Source organism: Lipotes vexillifer, unplaced genomic scaffold (genome assembly GCF_000442215.2).
Source record: "Lipotes vexillifer unplaced genomic scaffold, Lipotes_vexillifer_v1.1 scaffold681, whole genome shotgun sequence".
NCBI classification, from domain to species: Eukaryota; Metazoa; Chordata; class Mammalia; order Artiodactyla; family Lipotidae; genus Lipotes; species Lipotes vexillifer.
The window spans coordinates 1,006,145-1,023,980 of NW_006791462.1; the positions used below are offsets into that span (position 1 = coordinate 1,006,145).

General features: G+C 44.4%; 1 protein-coding gene across 2 annotated transcripts in view; it reads right to left on the bottom strand.

Moving 5' to 3' along the window:
- Positions 1-4,809: 4,809 nt before the first annotated feature.
- ATP1B4 (ATPase Na+/K+ transporting family member beta 4) overlaps positions 4,810-17,836 on the bottom strand; it is an 18,169-nt gene continuing 5,142 nt past the window's right edge. Inside the window, exons 2-8 of one of the 2 annotated variants that reach the window (XM_007464432.1) lie at positions 17,437-17,674; positions 13,225-13,353; positions 12,859-12,963; positions 9,529-9,725; positions 8,577-8,633; positions 5,803-5,898; positions 4,810-5,069 (exon numbers count right to left, since the gene is read on the bottom strand). In XM_007464432.1, coding sequence (XP_007464494.1) covers positions 4,908-5,069; positions 5,803-5,898; positions 8,577-8,633; positions 9,529-9,725; positions 12,859-12,963; positions 13,225-13,353; positions 17,437-17,674 — 984 coding nt within the window. In that variant the 3' untranslated portion in view covers positions 4,810-4,907. The remainder of the gene's footprint in view (positions 5,070-5,802; positions 5,899-8,576; positions 8,634-9,528; positions 9,726-12,858; positions 12,964-13,224; positions 13,354-17,436; positions 17,675-17,836) is intronic. The other variant, XM_007464433.1, reaches the window with a different exon arrangement.

Below are 17,836 nucleotides of genomic sequence, written 5' to 3' on the forward strand. Positions count from 1 at the left end.
AGGGAAGAGAAGCTATCTTTTCAAAGGGGAATTAGCCTTTAAGGATGTCAGCCTGGCAATGCTGGCAGCCATCATGCATATCTTGATTTGTGGAGCCTGAGAATGAAGCCAATGTGATGGAAAGCAGAATAGAGAGATGGAGAGAGACTGGTTCCTAATGACATCTTAGAGTTCTTGGACTTTTCAGTTATGTGATTCAGTAAATTCCTTTTAGATAGTTCCAGCACTGTATCAGGCTCTGAGGAGTCTGTCCTCAGAATCTCAAAATCTTGGTGGCTGTGCTAGGTATTTTGTTTGCCCCTCCAAATGCACTTTCTACCCTTTTCCACCCTGCTTTTTTCCTTGGGAGGCTGACCTGTATGGACCACACGGGTGGGCTTCCTTGTCCTCTGACTTTTGGTTGATTTTGGGCAATGGGAATTACCAGCAGGAGATCATAGGGAGGGAGGAAAATTAAGTCGAAGTATTTATTCTCCTATTTCCCCACCTACAAGGTCACCTAGAGCTAACTTAGTCCTCCAACAAGGTCGCCACTCCTCTCAAAGCAGTCAACTGGGCACAACTCAGTCCTTCTGGGCTCTGGGAACCACTTCCTACCGTTGTCCCTTAGGGTCTGGGGAAGGCTAGAGTTTAGCTTATACTAGCCTGGGTTATTATGCTATTCTTTGCGGTTCCCTACATCTACACATTTATAAGTAATCTCTTTGTAAATAAATTCTCTTCCAATTATTCCATTTTGTCAAGTGTGCTATCTATTTCTCGTTGGAACCCTAACTGAAGCTATGGCCATAGAGGAGCCTGCAAAGAAGTATATCCTGGATACTGTGCTCTCAGATTGAGAGCCTATCACATCCTTCTTAAACCTTTTGGATCCCTCTATCAGCTTTTCTACCCTCCTAGCCTGCAACTGCAGAACTTTGTGAAGTAGGCAGGGCTATTCAGCCTCTCAACTCCATTTTCCTTGCCCTTTGCCTCCATCCACCCTAGGCCCCCACACACACCTCAACACACACACGAACCCCCAAACTCTATTTTCTGCCTGGATAAAATCACAGTGTAAATCACACTTCTGTATGATTTGGTTAAACTGCTTTATCATGTTTGAAATCAGTAAGGAAAAATGACTCTAACAAAGAACCTAGATGGGGGAAATACATTGGGATTACGGACCTCGCCCCAAGTCAAACTATATCAACCTAGTAGAACTTAGCCCAGGGCAGCTTCCAAAGAAAGGGATTCCTACTGCAGCCTAGCCTCTGAGTCAAACAAGGGAGTGGAAATATTTCTGTCTTTAGTTGCAGTTACAACTAGAGATTTGCTCTGGGAGACAGTTTAGTTGCAGTTACAACTAGAGATTTGCTCTGGGAGACAGTTTGGGGTCAAATGTGCCCTGAAGTCACTTAGCTAGACTTTCATCAAGCAATTGCAGCTTCTCTTTGAATTTCGCTTCCTTCTCCCCGCCTCAGAGTTTCTCATAGTGTTCTTCTCCTACACAAAGAGAGCAATTTATACTGGAACTCAACCTTGATGAAGAAAGGAAGTTTGCTCTGACAAAGTAGTCTTCCAAGAAACTGGAGCGCGAAGACTGCAAAAGGAAAAATGCTCAGAAATGGAACAGCTTTTAGTTTCATTCTCCTGTGGCCAAATCCCAGGAGTTGGAAAAAAAAAAAGGTGGGAGGGAGAAGAAGAAAAAAAAGTCTTAAACTAATAGGCTGTCAGTTGTCGGGTTTTCCACCCACATGTCTGCCCAGTATTCCTATGGGAAAATCAGTGGTACAGTTTAGAAAGAGGAAATCATACACTCCTTTTTTATTTTAATTTATTGCTGTCAACAACTCCCCAAGACAATATTAATGTCTTCTATATGAAGATTCCCAGCAAACAGATGCCTGAGAAAGGTAACTTCAGGATAATAATTTCAGAGGGATAAGAAGTAAAAAATCCTAAGTCTAGCATATGGACAAAATCATGAAGGCATTTGAAAGTAGTATTTCTCATTGACAATCAAGTAAAACCAAGTGCACTGCAACAGATGGTATACAAATCAAATCCCGGTACAGCACAGTTTGGGGGACTATTTAAATTAATCCATTAGAAGCTTATTGAATTGTTAGAATCCAATTTTAGTGAATATATTATAATATCCATTTCTGTATAATAAAGCTATTTTTAAATGTCCCAGCTGACATCCCCAACTGCCCTAGTACTATTCATTACCGCTTTGAAACTGTGGACACGATGGATTCCACTGAATGAGAAATACTGTATGACAAAAGATTCATAATTCCTTGTCTGTTTAATAGTCAACGTATTTAACAGGATAATGTATTATGTATAATATATAGCACCAGTTGAATTCCTGTGAAATGTTAACTATTCTAACTCAAATTTGACATATGTTTTAAAATGTTTGGGATATCATTCATTGATTTTTAAAAAGATGGTACTTCCTGGTAAGCAGCAGCTCAGAGTAGAAAGAGCACTGGACCTGGAGTCAGATGCAACGCAGGTTGTTTTCACTAAACGCTCTAATATCCTTTCCAGATCTAATGTTCTATTACCTTTTACTACTAAATCTCGAGAGCTTGGTTATTCGAGGTGATTTTTAGGTGGCTTTAAAGTAAGTTGTTATCTTCAAGTCTGTTTCTTTTTAAAGGTTAGCTTTGAAAATGGAATTTGGTAAAAGGAAAGGCGTTGGGAAGAGACAGTTTCATTGTTTTTTGTATCTTCCACAAATCTGCTGTCGCATGTCTTTTAATCACTTGTTAATAGCAGTCAACCCCCCTTTACTCTGTCACTAAAAGTTGGAAAGGTGTCTGGGAAGGAGATTCCAACGAGCAACAGCAGTCCTTTCTGCCATAAACCAAGCCAAGAGAGAAGCACTACCCGAGAGACTAGATTGCTGTGGTGTCTTTACATAAGTGGCTCAAATTCCCATGGTTAAATAGCTTAGACTTTATTAAGAGAGTTCACTTAAGCGAATGCTGCTTTTGTTCTCAGATTTCCTTCCTCCCAACCCCACTTATATTTACATCTCCACATCAATGTCTGACCAATAGAAATCAAAAGCCTAAAATGTCCAAAAGTGATCTCAACATCTTTCTGTCCAATCCTGCTTCACTCGTGTATTTCCAGTCTTAACAATATCACTATCCCACTGGTTGTAGCCAAGCTCAAAACCTTGGCGTCATTCTTGACTCTTTCTTCTCCCTCGTTGCCCATTCCCCAGTCTTGCCCCCCTCCAATCCACCCTTCACACTGTGGCTGCCAAAGTGCTCTTTCTAAAAAGTAAATATGATCACAGAGCTTCCCTGCATAAAATGCTTTCGTGACTCCTTTTCGCCTACTCGATAAAACTCAAAGTCTTTTTTCGGCACCTGTATACATTTCTAGCCCAATCCACTGCCGCTCCCTGCCATTGCTCTGAGCCCTTTACACTCCAGCTACATGAACTGCTCAGTTACCCAAACACACCATGGTCTTTCGTGATTGTGACTTTGCATGTGAAATTTCCTCTGCTACTTTCTCAGCTTACTTTTCTTCATGTTCCCATAGCATTTCCACATACTAGTAGTATAACTCTTGTCACGCTATATTGTAGTTACTTCTTTACTTGTTTTTCTTCACTACCATACTGTCAGTTTCCTGTTTTGGGAGAAGGGAAACATTGTAGAGGAGATTCGGACTCTGGATACTTCTAGGTGGCATTTAACCCTGCTTTGGACCCTGAGACACTATGCTCTTCTCTGATGCTTTCTTTTTCTCCTTGTCCCAGCCCTCCCCCTGGTGGAGGTGTTAAGGAACAGTGGGATGGTCACATGGCCAAAGATAAGACAAAGCAGCCTGGCTGATCTACAACCTGGATAAACATCTGCCTCTTATCATTTTTTAAGCAACTACAAAGCTGGCTAATGGGCCTTGAATTTAGGGTGGCCTGGCAGGAGCTTTCTGTCTTACCGCGTATCAGTTGGGAGACCCTGATTTCAATTCCCAGCACTGTAACGAGGTGTGGGCGGGGACGGTCAACACACCTATCCCTGATGGTCTCAAAGAACATCACACTACTGTCAAACAAAGAGCTCAAGAATTAGTTGGTGGAGATCTTCCTTGTTTTCTTCCTGTGTCTGAAGCTGAGACAAACCTTTCTGCAGGAACATTTGCCTTTGGATTACACCATAAAGCAAGGAATCTAATACCAGTCACATCCACATGGTAGGTGTTCTCCCCAGGTGCAGTGGGCCTCACCTCCCAAAAAAAGTTATAGGGAAGGTCTATGTTCTGGTCTATCCCAGGACAATATCCAGTTATCACTGACTTCTGTCCCAGTTGAAGATAACCTAGTCTGTGAATCAGTATTTAGTTGCCCATGTGAGGCAGCCAGTTTCACAAGCACCCCTGGATGCAGAGTTCCCTAGGTATGGTGGCCCTAGGTGTATTCTGGATTGGTCTGGTTGGTGATTCTCAGGGAAGGACCTTGCCAGGCAGGTTAACAAAAATGGTTAGTTATCAGCCTGGTTGGGAGGAATCTTACCTCTAAAAACAACAAATTTTTAGAAAACATGATGAATTTATAATCATTACGGAAATTCTCCTTCATGGCTATTGTGAATTTTATCAGATACTATGTTACACTACAATGAGACTTCTAGCAGCAAGAATGGGTTTTAGTTTTAAGTGGGAGAAAAGGAAATTAATATAAGCTATTTGTCATCAGGAGAGACTACCTTTAAAAATCAAATAGCTCCCACAATGCCATTTCGAACATATGTCAAAGGCAAGGAAAGATGATCTGCTGTCTCAGGTGTCCACTTGGCTGTGTCCCAACTGAAGAAAAAGAATTCAGGTGCTACCAGGGTAACATGAAATAAGACAGAAACAGAACTGGTGGGAGTGGCCCCCTGAAGTTCTTAGGTTTCTATGTTCAGAGTAAAGATTACCCTACCCACAAAACGATCATTGATGACATCATTTATGATGCCTTTGCCCTTCAGTTGGCACTGCACAGGCACCGCTTGGTTCTTCACTACATCTGTAAAGTGCATTGCCACCAGCGGGGAGGTGTAGTTAACCTGTAGGTGGAAGAACAATGAATTCTAAGTGTGAGGAGGGGAGGGGATGTAGGGGAGGGCAACAGGATGGAATTGATCAGATAATCAGTGCAGGAGGATGGAACAACCTCCACAAAAGGAACTGAATAAATCCCATGATGCCAAGTCACAAATGGCTAAAGCAACTGACATGCTCTCTCTGCCCTGGGACAGTGGAGAAATGACACATTTCTCTCATAAGTCAGTGTCAGTTGTCTGATTGTCCTCTGGGGAAAACCAATTCTAGCTCAGCATGATATGATTTTCTAGATATCAGACCATGAATCAAACCAGAACTAGTATTTATCAAGTCTCCATGCTGGAGATGAAGTTTTCACTGCCCCAAGGCTCTAAGTGGGAGAAACAGGAAAGTGATTATTTGGGCATAATTTAGTGCAATGGCAAGTGATTTGTCTGCTCCTGGCTCTGCCACAAATTAGCTATGTGACCGTGGGCAAGTCACTTCCTCTCTCTGAACCGTAATCTCTCCATCTGTAAACTGAAGGAGTTAGGCCAGACCCTGTCTGAGATTCCTTCAGATTTGGAAAGGAGCGGTTGGGATAGGAATTGATAGAGGGAACTCCTAGTCTGGGCCAGTAGCTATTCACCCCTTTGCTACTACCTGCTGCTCCCTAATTCTCATAGATCCCAGCCAGCCCTTCCTTTGTCTCTGAGCCCTTTCTGACAGCAAAGACTGAAGGGAATACAGACTTACGTGAGTCAGTTTGCCATAGTAAGGGTAGTAACGGAGGTCAAAAGAAGCCGACTCTGGGTAGTAATTGATGGATCGGATGTCGTTTTCATCACCTCTCTGTAAGTAAAAGCAAGTACATATCAGGTGCTGGGTCACTCAGTGAGTTGGAGCCTGAGCTAAAGGGGCCTGTGTCCCAGGTGAAATCACTGTGTGACCCACAACTGTCTCAGGAAGACCACGAAAGCAGAATGGGGCATAGCTCAGCCCAGACTTATCCCCAGAGGAGTGTTTCCAGGGTGAGACTGTGCTTTGGCTTTTCAGTGCAAAGAACACTGAATAGAAGGCCCAGACCACGGAGGCTGAAGGTTCTCAGTATGGCTCTATGCTGGCTCCTAGGGGACCCAGGTAGAAGGGCTCCAAAGGGCTTGGAGTACCCAGTGTTGCTCTGGCAAGAGGGCCTACCATGCCAGCCCCTCTCCAAAGAATCACACTGGTCCTGGTACCCAGTCTTGGACTTTGGAGCTGAGGCAGGTGTAAGTTGGAACATGCCTAGTAAATCCCACTCCACAGCAACATGCACACGGTGTGCTCATTTCTGGTTGAGGTCAGACCCAGTGCACAGGGACCTGATGCATAGGGACACAGCCTGTAGTTGGCTCACGTAAATGCACGTCTCTGGCCACATTCTCTGAGGTGCTTAATTACAGGAGGTGGGGTCAGGAGGATAAGCAAGGGGGGAAATGATTAAATAAACAAGTCTACCCTCATCATATCACGTCAGGTAGGGGACTGCCCATTCTGCCTATGCGTTAGGCTTGCCCTAAATAGCAGAGGTCTAGAGGTTACTAGGGGACAAATAGGGCATCACTACTAGCAAATCACTCACTTGGGTCATGTGATTACTTCTATCGATATAGTATAATGGCTCTTAGTATAAACCGAGCTCTCCTTAATTTATTCTAATAATTACCTCATCATGCTTGATTTCCACAAGTGGGTGTGGATTTGACCAGTGTTGATTATTATACAATGTATAATGACTCAGTGTTTCTTTTTTTTTTTAAAGGACAGTTCTCAGCAAGGTTTGCTGTAAGCTGAGAAATTAATGGCTTCCACTAGGGAACTATAAGCAGGACTCAATCCAATTAATATGCTGGTTTAAGACTGAGTTCGCCTTTATGGTTTATTTATATATTCTTGTAAAAAGTAATGAAATTCATTTTTTTGTGAATGGTGTGTGGAATCAATTCCACCGGTTTGCAGTCACACCTCACGTGTGTATGTTTATACATGCTCACATATATGACCAGAATGAATGTCCTTCCTGCCCTGTTCACCTAGCAAGCACTGCCTGACCTTTCAAAGCTCAACTTCAGTGTCACCACCTCTCATGTGGAACTAACCTTTCCCTCTTTAATGTCCCCACTGCACCTTTTTTTTTTTTTTTTGCGGTACGCGGGCCTCTCACTGTTGTGGCCTCTCCCGTTGCGGAGCACAGCCTCCGGACCCACAGGCTCAGCAGCCATGGCTCACGGGCCTAGCCGCTCCGCGGCATGTGGGATCTTCACAGACGGCAGCACGAACCCATGTCCCCTGCATCGGCAGGCGGACTCTCAACCACTGCGCCATCAGGGAAGCCCCACACTGCACCTTTCATAGCACCTGTATTACTTGATGGCCCTGATTTCAGAGACGGAATCATATTTATCTTGGCACCCCCAACACCTAGCAAAGTACCTGGTACTTAATTCTTGCTGAATGTGAACTATTGACTGAATAAATGCTGCCTTTTGCTGCTTTCTGATCTGCCACAATCAAGACTGGAGTTTTGAGCAGCATTTCTGGTACCAAGAATGGGGTTACCCGGCTTCACATATTTGCAAGACAACCTTCCAGGACTGGGGGTGTAGTAGGTGTTACCAGACAGGAGGGAGCTACTGCCAGCTTTAAGAAGCAAACCCCAGCAAACCCAAGATCTTTGTAGGCTTTTTCCTACAAAGGAGCTAATTGGCACAGATGAGATAGGAGTTAATGGTCCCTTGAAGGACAGTTAATTAGCATATTAATGGAGTTCTGTTTATACTTCCCTTGTAGTCATTTGTTATTGCAACACCCAGTGCCACTGGTCATTGCTGCAAAAAGTGAAATCAGTTTTATTTATTTATTTATTTTTGTATTGCTATATATGTTATACTGTAAAATATGTCAAAGGGTATGGAGGCTACACACACACACACACACACACACACACACACACACACACACACACAATTTAAAGAAGAAGAAGAAAATTGACCCCTGAAGACCCTCCACCCAAGTTAAGAAACAGATCAGAGCCTGTCTTTCCACAAACACTACCTAACTTTTGTGGTATCATTCCCTTGCTTTTCTTTTGTGAAATCAGTTTTAAAAGCAGGGACTAATGACTCTAATGAGAGCTGCTTGTTTAGTTCAAAGAAACAAGTAATTAGAGCAAAAGTGTAAACAGAATTTCTGTTAATGACTTGGCACATTGTTGTTTCCTGCTGTGGCCCTTAGCTGAGGTTCAGTCTTTGGCTTTCACAGGTATAAATCAGCACACACACACACAAACACTACACACACGAATACACATGAATGGAATGCTTTCTGGAAACAGGGAGGCCCGAAGGTATAAATGGAGGTGTAGTTATGAAAAGATTAACCCTTTCCCTAACCCTTAGGCAACAGTCCATGGTAAAGCCCTTGGAAGGGATGACCCACCCTTTTGCATGAAACAGATGTGCTAACAGTACTTACTCAAAAGGGCACTTTACCTGAACTTTGCAGGAAACCTTCACAGGGTCTCCAGGCTCAGGACGAAAGCCAACAATCTAGCAAAAGAAAACCAGCGTTTTTTTTAAAAAACAAAAACCAAAACAGATTTGACAGTAAAAATATGGCTTTTCTAATTACCCCTTGAGTTGTCCTTTCTTTAGGCATAAACATGATCTATTTTGCCCTCTCAGAAATGTTACAGAAAGCAGAAAATGCAAAGTATCTTCAGAGCTGCTCAGCTCAGCTTACTTCTTATTCTATTTGTGCCTGATATTCATACAATGGTAACTGCAGCAGGATTACCCTGAAAATGTAAAGAACGTACTGGGTCAAGAGGAGTGTGCCTGGCAAGGCTCTGCCACACCTGAGGCATGGCAGGAGAGAAGGAAAATGCATTTCTTGTGATATAAGAATTGTCCCGGGCTTCCCTGGTGGTGCAGTGGTTGAGAGTCCGCCTGCCGATGCAGGGGACGCGGGTTTGTGCCCCGGTCCGGGAAGATCCCATATGCCGCGGAGCGGCTGGGCTCGTGAGCCATGGCTGCTGAGCCTGCGTGTCCGGAGCCTGTGCTCCGCAACGGGAGAGGCCACAACAGTGAGAGGCCCGCGTACCGCAAAAAAAATTTTTAAAAGTAATAAAATAAATAAAAAACTAAGAATTGTCCCCCATGCCACCCCCATGTCAGTCCCCTGTTCCAAACAGCTCAAGATCTCATTCTTGACAGAGCATCAAAGGTTTAGGGGTGCTGGAGAAGAATCGAAATAGAAAGTGTTCAGGGAGAAAAGGAATTATTGCTTGGTAGGTTTGTCTGGTTGTTTGTATTAGTGACGCTCTTGGTAAAAATGGCCACACTTACAGTGTATGAAGACAGAGCCCGAGAGAAATGTAGTGGCCAGAGCCTTCCTACCCAACTCATCCACTTATCATAGACAGAGTGACAAGGGCCAATATACCCGGTTCATCTTTAGAAGGATGCAGGGCTGTCCAGTAGAGTAGCCAAAAGTAGGGTCCTCCAGGCCAGAGCAGTTCTTCAGGAAGGAGCGCTTAAATTGGCAGGCCTTCTTGTCCTCATCCTCATCACCATCTTGGATGAAGTATTGGCCCGGGGGGCAATCTACATTCATTTCCTCTTGAAGACTGTCGTTATAACCTAAAGTGTGGGCGGCAAAGGGTCATGTTAGATAGGTACTACAGAGGAAGGCCATGTTTTCAGTCGCTCTCTTCCCTAGTTTCCTTTCTCCAGCTTGCTTGTGCTCCTCTGAAAGCCCACTCAGTTTGTCCTAGGGCCTGTGACCTGGCATCAGGTGCCCAAGGCCCTTCATCAGCAACATCCCTCCAAGAAGCCTTCTGGGCTGGTCCCCTCAGCCCACTTTGATTGCCTGTCCCCCGGCTTTTCATTCCCTTGAACTTCTTTGATATCTGTCTCTGGATTGTATGTTTGTCGCTTTATAACTTTTCTCTATTTTTCATTATTTCTTTTCTGATACGGTAAATTGTAAACTTGGAGGGCTGCCTTTTCTGCTTCTGGGAGAGGAATAGGCAACATAGTAGATGGATTTTGGAAGAAGGATTGAATCATTTCGAGGCATGGCATATATAAGGAGGCAAAGCCCCTGGGTTAAATCTCTTTAAGTTCAGCTTAGGAAACATTTCTCTGTGAGGTCAATGGAGAGGCACCCGATGCAAGACAGTGAAGAGTGTGTGTTGTGGGACAGGAGGAAGGGGGAAGAAGAAGAGGAGCTAAACCAGCTCCTCATTCTTTACAGAGGGAAGTTAGCACTGCAAAATAGGAGCTTAGGTTGAAAGACAGAAAACAATGACAACCATAGCGGTCTCCACTGAGAGGGTGAGGGGGTGAGATCTTGTCTACTGAGACCTGAGGTGCTCAGAGTTAGTGTCCCTTTACACTGGATGGAATTTAACATGCGCCCAAGGTACATATATCAGGGAGAGAGCTGAAAAGGGCTATCTGTGAGCTGACTCTTTGGGCTACTAGATGCCAGAGAACTGGGCTTTAGAAATTACTGCATTATTTCCAGTTTGGTTCTAAATGATGGAATCCAGTTAGTCCTGTTAGATCCAGCCCCCATGCATTCATGTTCCAAGTAGCTCAGTGTTTTAGAGGAGATTGTGCACCTACAATCCACCAGCATTAAAACTCCAAACGTATTGCTGGAGCCTCATCTAAACAGATTGTGACTTGAGTTTGATATTAGAAGCAACTGGGAATTTTAAATCTATTCTAATTATGGCTAAGCCTTTATTTGTCCTTTGACAAAGCTACATTCAATTCAAGGTTTTGTTTTAATATCTCTCTCTCTCTCTCTCTCTCTCTCTCTTTTTAGAGTAAACTATGTTCAAATAACAACTTTCTAAATAGAAGCTCTAATCATGTGCTCCTTGTTTCTCTTGAGGTAGTTCCATTAAAAATACTGTGACATGGACATGACCCTTATTGCAAAATCCCTGTCCTCATGGGAATGAAATTGATACTCTGGGATGTCTATTTCAGAGATGTGTTCCTTTTTAACAGGGCATATTATCTACACTTAGGAACTAAAAAACCCAATGCTTTTCCTAATGTTCCCCACCTGTGTCGTGTCAGGTCAGAATTGATATTTCTGAACCTACTACCTTCTCAGAGGAATTTCCTCAGCAGAGATTCTGGCAGTACATTTGCAGTAGCTCACAAACATTTTGAAAGAAAAGAAGATATTGTGCTGGCTATGATGCCCAAAACATTTTGGGGAGCCAAAAGTGGAACTACATGGATTCAAAAAGAACCCAGCCCCTCTAATTTTACAGGTGAGGAATCTGAAGCTCAGACTTAAGCAAGATGACACTGAGCATTACCAGTACAAAGCTGAGTTTCTAACTCCTGGTCATATGGCAGCAACAAAGAATTATGAAAAGCAGAACTTCTCAAGCTTTAATGGACATACAGACCACCTGTGGACCCCCATTCAGCAGGTCTGGGTGGAGCCTGAGTTTCTGCCTTTCCAACAAACTCCCAAGTGATGCTGATGCTGCTGGTACCTGGGTCACACTTTGAGTAGCAAGGGTGTCGAGAACAGAAACAAGGGTTTAAATTTAAACACTACTGCTACTGGGAGACTTTGATCACATTTCTTCTCCTTTCTGAGCCTTAGTTCCCCCAATGGGGACGATAGACTCTGCTATGCAGGGTTAAAGTTCAGTGACAACATTTACACATTTAAATAACACTTCCTATCACATAAGAGAATCCTCTTAACTCAGTGCACATTCTGTTGGCCACCCCCATCACCCCACTTCAGCCAGGCCAGGAAAACCAAACCTGGCTTTTTTTCCACAAATAATAGGTGCAATAAACCCATGGGGGCTCCTCTTTGATAGCTGGATAAATACAGAGACTGTGTGCTCTGTGTTTAACCTTAACCAAGCTGCTACCTCAGTTTTCACCCTGTGTAAGGGCTTCTCAGAAAGCCATTCATTCACCCCTGAAAATGTATCTGATGACGCTATAGAAAACACTTGCTGTCAAAATGTTGGAGTGAGTGCCACCCAGAGATTCTTCCTCTAACTCCCTTTTGGACTGCTATTTAAATGAAGACCCTTTTTCTCCTCCTTTAAGATGGATCATCTCCAAGAAATGAATTCTCTTACCTGGAGAAAACATAGGAGGCAAGAATCTTCCTGTTCTGGAGAACAGTCTTCTTTTCTCACCACTACCTCCCCCCGAATTATCTTTTATTATTTTATTTTATTTTATTTTATTTTTGCGGTACGCGGGCCTCTCACTGCTGTGGCCTCTCCCACCGTGGAGCACAGGCTCCGGACGCGCAGGCCCAGCGGCCATGGCTCACGGGCCCAGCAGCTCCGTGGCAAGTGGGATCCTCCCGAACCAGGGCACGAATCCGCGTCCCCTGCATCGGCAGGCGGACTCCCAACCACTGCGCCACCAGGGAAGCCCCCGAATTATCTTTTATAATTGATCATTATTGAGCCATCTGGATGTGCCCAGGACATAACTAGATGCTATAGGGTGTTCAGGAAGAGAAAACAAGTTCTCTGTCCCAATGAACTTATCATCTTACTGGCTTATATGCTTTCAAGGCAACATACAATCACAAACCACAGCAGTTTTGATTGTATCTGCAGGTGCTGAGGGGGAATGCATGGTAAGGAAAAACCAGAATGGGCAGTGCTAGTAAGACTGGGATTTCTGAGCCAAGTGAATTTTGAATTTTGAGTTCCCACCCATCACCTTTCCAAAGAGATTCTCACCATTCAGAGGAACTTACCCTGGAGAAAGCCATTTAGACTAATCACATAATGCTGCCAAGTGTCAGGTTCAGAAACGTTGAAGTTGAAGTTAAGGCTATGGGCGAAGGGTCTGATCATAACTCCTGGCAATGAAAACAGGTCTTGGATATATTAACCCATTCTTGGGATAACTTTTTTGTATCGATTCCCATGAAACCATTTCCCCCCAGGCAATCAAAATGAAAAGGACCATAATTTGCTAAGTACCATTTTACTTTTACTCTTAATAATTGAATCCCTAAGTCATTACCGGGAAGAGCCAAAGTTAATTGAAGCTGAACATGCTGTGCAAAGCAGATTTCTGTCCAGCAAGTTCTGACAGCACAGGGTATTTGGGCACTCACCAGGAGGCTTCACCTTCTCAGTGAAGGTCGGCATGTAAGGACTGATGGTCAGAAATAGCGTGTACATGCAGAGGGTGATCACAGCGGCCAGGGAAGCATAGAAGAAGAAGTAAATGACTAAGATCAGGCCTGCAGAACAATCACAGATGAGGGTGGTCAGTGCTGGCCAACAAGCCCTGCCTCTGCATTTGAACTCATGAAACAGAACCAGCCCAAACATGTGACATGGCTTTTTTTTTTAACTCCCCAGATTCAGTATGTCCTTGCTTATTCAGATTTCACCAATTTGAAATTGGTGAGAATTGCGTCAGAGGTCTGATTGCAGTTTACCTTTACAGCATCTCCGATGGAAGGGCTTGCTGAGCAAATGATGGCCGTGAACGAGATTACAGGGGACTGGAGTTTAAAGTACTGCAGAGGGCAAATTGCTTGGGAGTCCTCTGGGCAATGGTTGATGTCCTAAGTACAAATCATTCTTCGCTATTCATTAAAGTAGGTGCCCTAAAGAGACCTAGCAGCTTGGTTCCAGTGATTATATGTATTTGCAAGTGATGAAAACAGCATTTCTTTTCACATAGCCTATAATTCAAACCTTTGATTCGTTTCCACTGGGTGTGCCTCTAATGAAGGCAAAGTGAGGTTTCACTTTACATATTTCAAATCTTCTTTATCTTTGGCAAAACTCTAAGTGACTCTGCTTTTCAAAAAGAACACTAACGCAGGATGGGGAAGGGAAGAGGGGCAAACTCTACTTAATTACTGACACCTGCTACCTGTGAGCTCAACCTGTGAGCTATAAATTATAGAACCTCCTGGCACCCCCAATTCCTCGCAGGTACAATGGGGATAAGTTCAGCACTTACCTCATATTCTGATCAATATCCCTAACACTAGTTGAAATTCAGCCTTTCCTTACATCCTGTCCTGACTACCACTTCCTAACTGTTTAATCTTAGACATGCTATTTACCTCTCTGGGCCTCAATTTCCTCATCTGTAAGATGAGGATAATAATAGTACTCACTTCTTAACATTGAATAATGCATATAAATAGCACAGCACAGAGCCTGGCATATACTAAGTGCTCTGTAAGTGGCAGTCTTCATCATTGTTATTATTAATATTATTATTGCCATAGGACCAGAAGCACAGTTGTGTGAATTCTTCCTCTGTGGGCTGGATTAGCACTAGGTTTGCCCCAGGATTAGGCAGCACAGAATGAGTGAATGAGCATGAGATTGCTGCTGAGAAGCTCTTTCAAGTCCTCCTTGGGGCTCTCTCAGAAAATAATATCTAGCTCCGCTCACAGCAGTGACATGATGTCGGAGCTACAGATTTGAACTGAATCATCAACCAGAAACCTGAACAAACCACATAACTTTGCTGTACCTCAAACCAAATCCAAATATTAATTTTTATAAGCAGATATTCATTTTAATTATTATTTATTTATTAAATATTAACTTTTAAGTTGAACCATGAACCAAATAAAATGAACCAAAAAAAAAAATAGAAAAAAAGGAGTAGGGGAAAGGAGAAAAAAATTCTTAGTAATCTAACTAGGAGTGAACCTTTATGTTTTATAAGATGAACTAAAGCAGAACTGGAATATGAACACATTGATTCAGTTGGAGTCCCTGGAGAAGAAATAGCAGCACCTCGTGTGCCTGTGATACTTGGCTGCTGCCCGCCTGCTGTCCTGATGGGATGTGCCCTGTGACTCCTCCTACAACCCTCTACCCCCATCCCCATCCTGGGAACCGATCAACAGCTGGAGCCATCCTGGGGGACCAGAAGGCTCAGTTTCATGGATGAGAGGAAAGCAATAGAATACAGGTACATTCCCTTGGAGATATCTTCCTTCTTGCCCAGGATGTGTGGCCAGGAAGCTGTAGATGGGAGAAGGGCACTAGCAAGGAGTCCCCTCAGCTTTGCCCAGGAGTCTGTGCCCTGGAGTCTGTGATAGGCTAACTGTCTCAGCTACACCACCCCCTGCCCCCGGCAAAACCAAGCACTGTACCCACCTGAACCCATTGATCCCTCCAACCCTTTCTGCTCCAAATGTCCAAGTTTTACTTGGCTGCTCCTCTAGGTAATCCAGGGTTTTCTCCTGAATGTCCCACCCAAGCTTGGATAGACCATTATATCTTGAATAGACTAGGTACCCACGATCCCAACTCGTCAGTCCTTCCACTAAAACACCCCATCAGGTCCTGAGGCCCTATCCATCAGGGCCTTGCTCATTGCTAGAGTTCATGAAGACAGCATGATGTTCTGGCAAGAGAATGAACTCCAGTGTTCATCCAAGCTGGGTTTGAATCCCAGTACTGCCACTTTATTAACTGTGTGACTTTAGATAAGTTACTTACCCTCTCTAAGCCTCAGTTTCTGCATCTGTAAAATGGGGATAATAATATTACTACCTCATACAGTTCTTGTCAGTACCCAATAAAATAACATAAAGCTCCTAAGAATAGAAGTTGCCCAGCTATCAGAGGAAAAGCCCACAATATAATAATAGGCTGGGTGAATATGTTGGTCATTTTGATGTCCAGGCTGGGACAGTGTTAGTAAGTGCTTAAGTGGCACCTAGTTCTCAAGCAGGAGGGCAGCAAGGCATGTGGCGGCCTAGGCATTAACATCACTATTTGCCCTTTGCCCAGTGGTAGCCCGGGCTCTCCTTAGACCCGCTACCCCGAGGCCTGGATACGGCCTACCGTGCAGTGTCCCCACTGCCATATCTTCCCTGGGCACTTGAACCTTCCTCCCTCATCCCCACTTGTTGGCCTATGGATTGTTCCCTGCAGGCGCAGTTGGGATCAGCTCATCTGGTTAAGTTCCAATGGCGGGCTGTTTAAGGGTTAACGTAGGGCTCCCTCTCCCAGAATCACACTTGCATTTCACAAGGCCTGTTTTTCCAGTCCTCTTTAGGCAAGGGAGAAACAGCTGTGCCCCCTTTTGGAGCCCCAGTGAGTGTCCAGCATTTGTCTGCAGCTTCCAGAACGTCGGAATGTTCCTTGAATGGTACATTTGTTCCAGTTGAGAGTTCGAGGGATGGGCAGGGGTGGGGCTGGGAACTGAAGAGGGGTGAAGGGAGGTGGGTGTTGTTCAGAGCCCCACACCTGCTATTGCTAATTCCAGGCAGCAGGGCTGGCTGTTTCACCCTGACTGAGCTGAATTAGAAACATAAACTACAAAGGAGGGAATTCTCAGCCAAAGGGGCCTTTAGAAGGCATGACCATCGACTTTAGCAACCTAGACCCTTGGCACTGGGGGACGCTTATTTTATCCATAGAGTTATCTATTGTTTTCTTCTGTGGGTTAACTGAATTCAAACCAGCGGCTGCTCTTTTCCTGGGATGTTCAGAGACTATGGCGAGTGTGAATTTTACCACAAGCTAAATCTCCTGATAAGGATCAGCATTAATAGTTCAAGAGGTGAGTAGGACCCTGCAAGAGGCGTGCTGGGAAAGCTGTGAAGTAAAGGTGGTGGCAGCATGTGGTACAAAGAGGAAATGCTGGGGACCGCAATTCTGCCATTGATCAAGCAATACGGGGACTCAGCCTTAAATTGCTAGAAATGATCCCTTTAACCCATTTCTCTCTATACACCATGGGATCGATCGCAAAGCACATGCAAGCTGGGGCCAGGGGCAGCCGTGGCTCTCCTTCACTGATATTACGAGGTGAAATGATGAGGCTGTACAAACCCTTGGTCAGGTTAGCAGTGTCTTGGGTCTCGTATCTTAGGAATAGTCTTCTGCATAGTACTTTGTACTTTACAATTTTAACATCTTATTGGAGCCTCAGGCTGATCCTGTGAGAGAGGTAAGGCAGATACTGTTTCCTTCATTAAGCAGGTGAGGAAACTGAGGCTCAGAGAAGATAAACGATGAGCCCAAAGTTACAGATAGAAAGTGACAGGGCTGGGGCTTCAAAGAAATCTGCACTTTTTCAACTCATTCTTACTGTCTCTCTGCACTGCAAATGCTATTGAGCCCAGTGTATTTCGGCTATACAATCAAGTTTGTTCACCCACTTGGGAGTTTGCTCTGATGAGATCTGCCCATTATTTCCCTAGGCAGTGATCCTGTTACATGAAGTGCTAGAGAACTTTGCAGACAAGCCCATCCAACGTATGGTAAAGGAGTCCTGGACACCAAGCCAAAAGCAAAGGACACCCGACTGGGGCATTGGGACAACTGGGACTTACTCCAACTCTGACCTGTTCGGGCCAGAGACATCCTTTTCTCCGGATCCCACAGGTATTCGTTCACGATCTGCCATTTCCGCCACCAGGCACTGCCTGTTTCCTGAGCCTGACTCTCTTCCTCCTCCCTTTTCTCCTCCTCCTCCTCCTCCAAATCAGGTACCACCATCACCCGAGCCTCCTCTTCTGCTTCTTCCTCTTCATCTGCTAAGTAGTTCTGGTTCACTTCATCCTGATCATCCTGAAACAGTGACAAAACACAATCCCCCTTTTTTTTTTTTTTTGCGATATGTGGGCCTCTCACTGTTGTGGCCTCTCCCGTTGCGGAGCACAGGCTCCGGATGCGCAGGCTCAGCGGCCATGGCTCACGGGCCCAGCCGCTCCGCGGCATGTGGGATCCTCC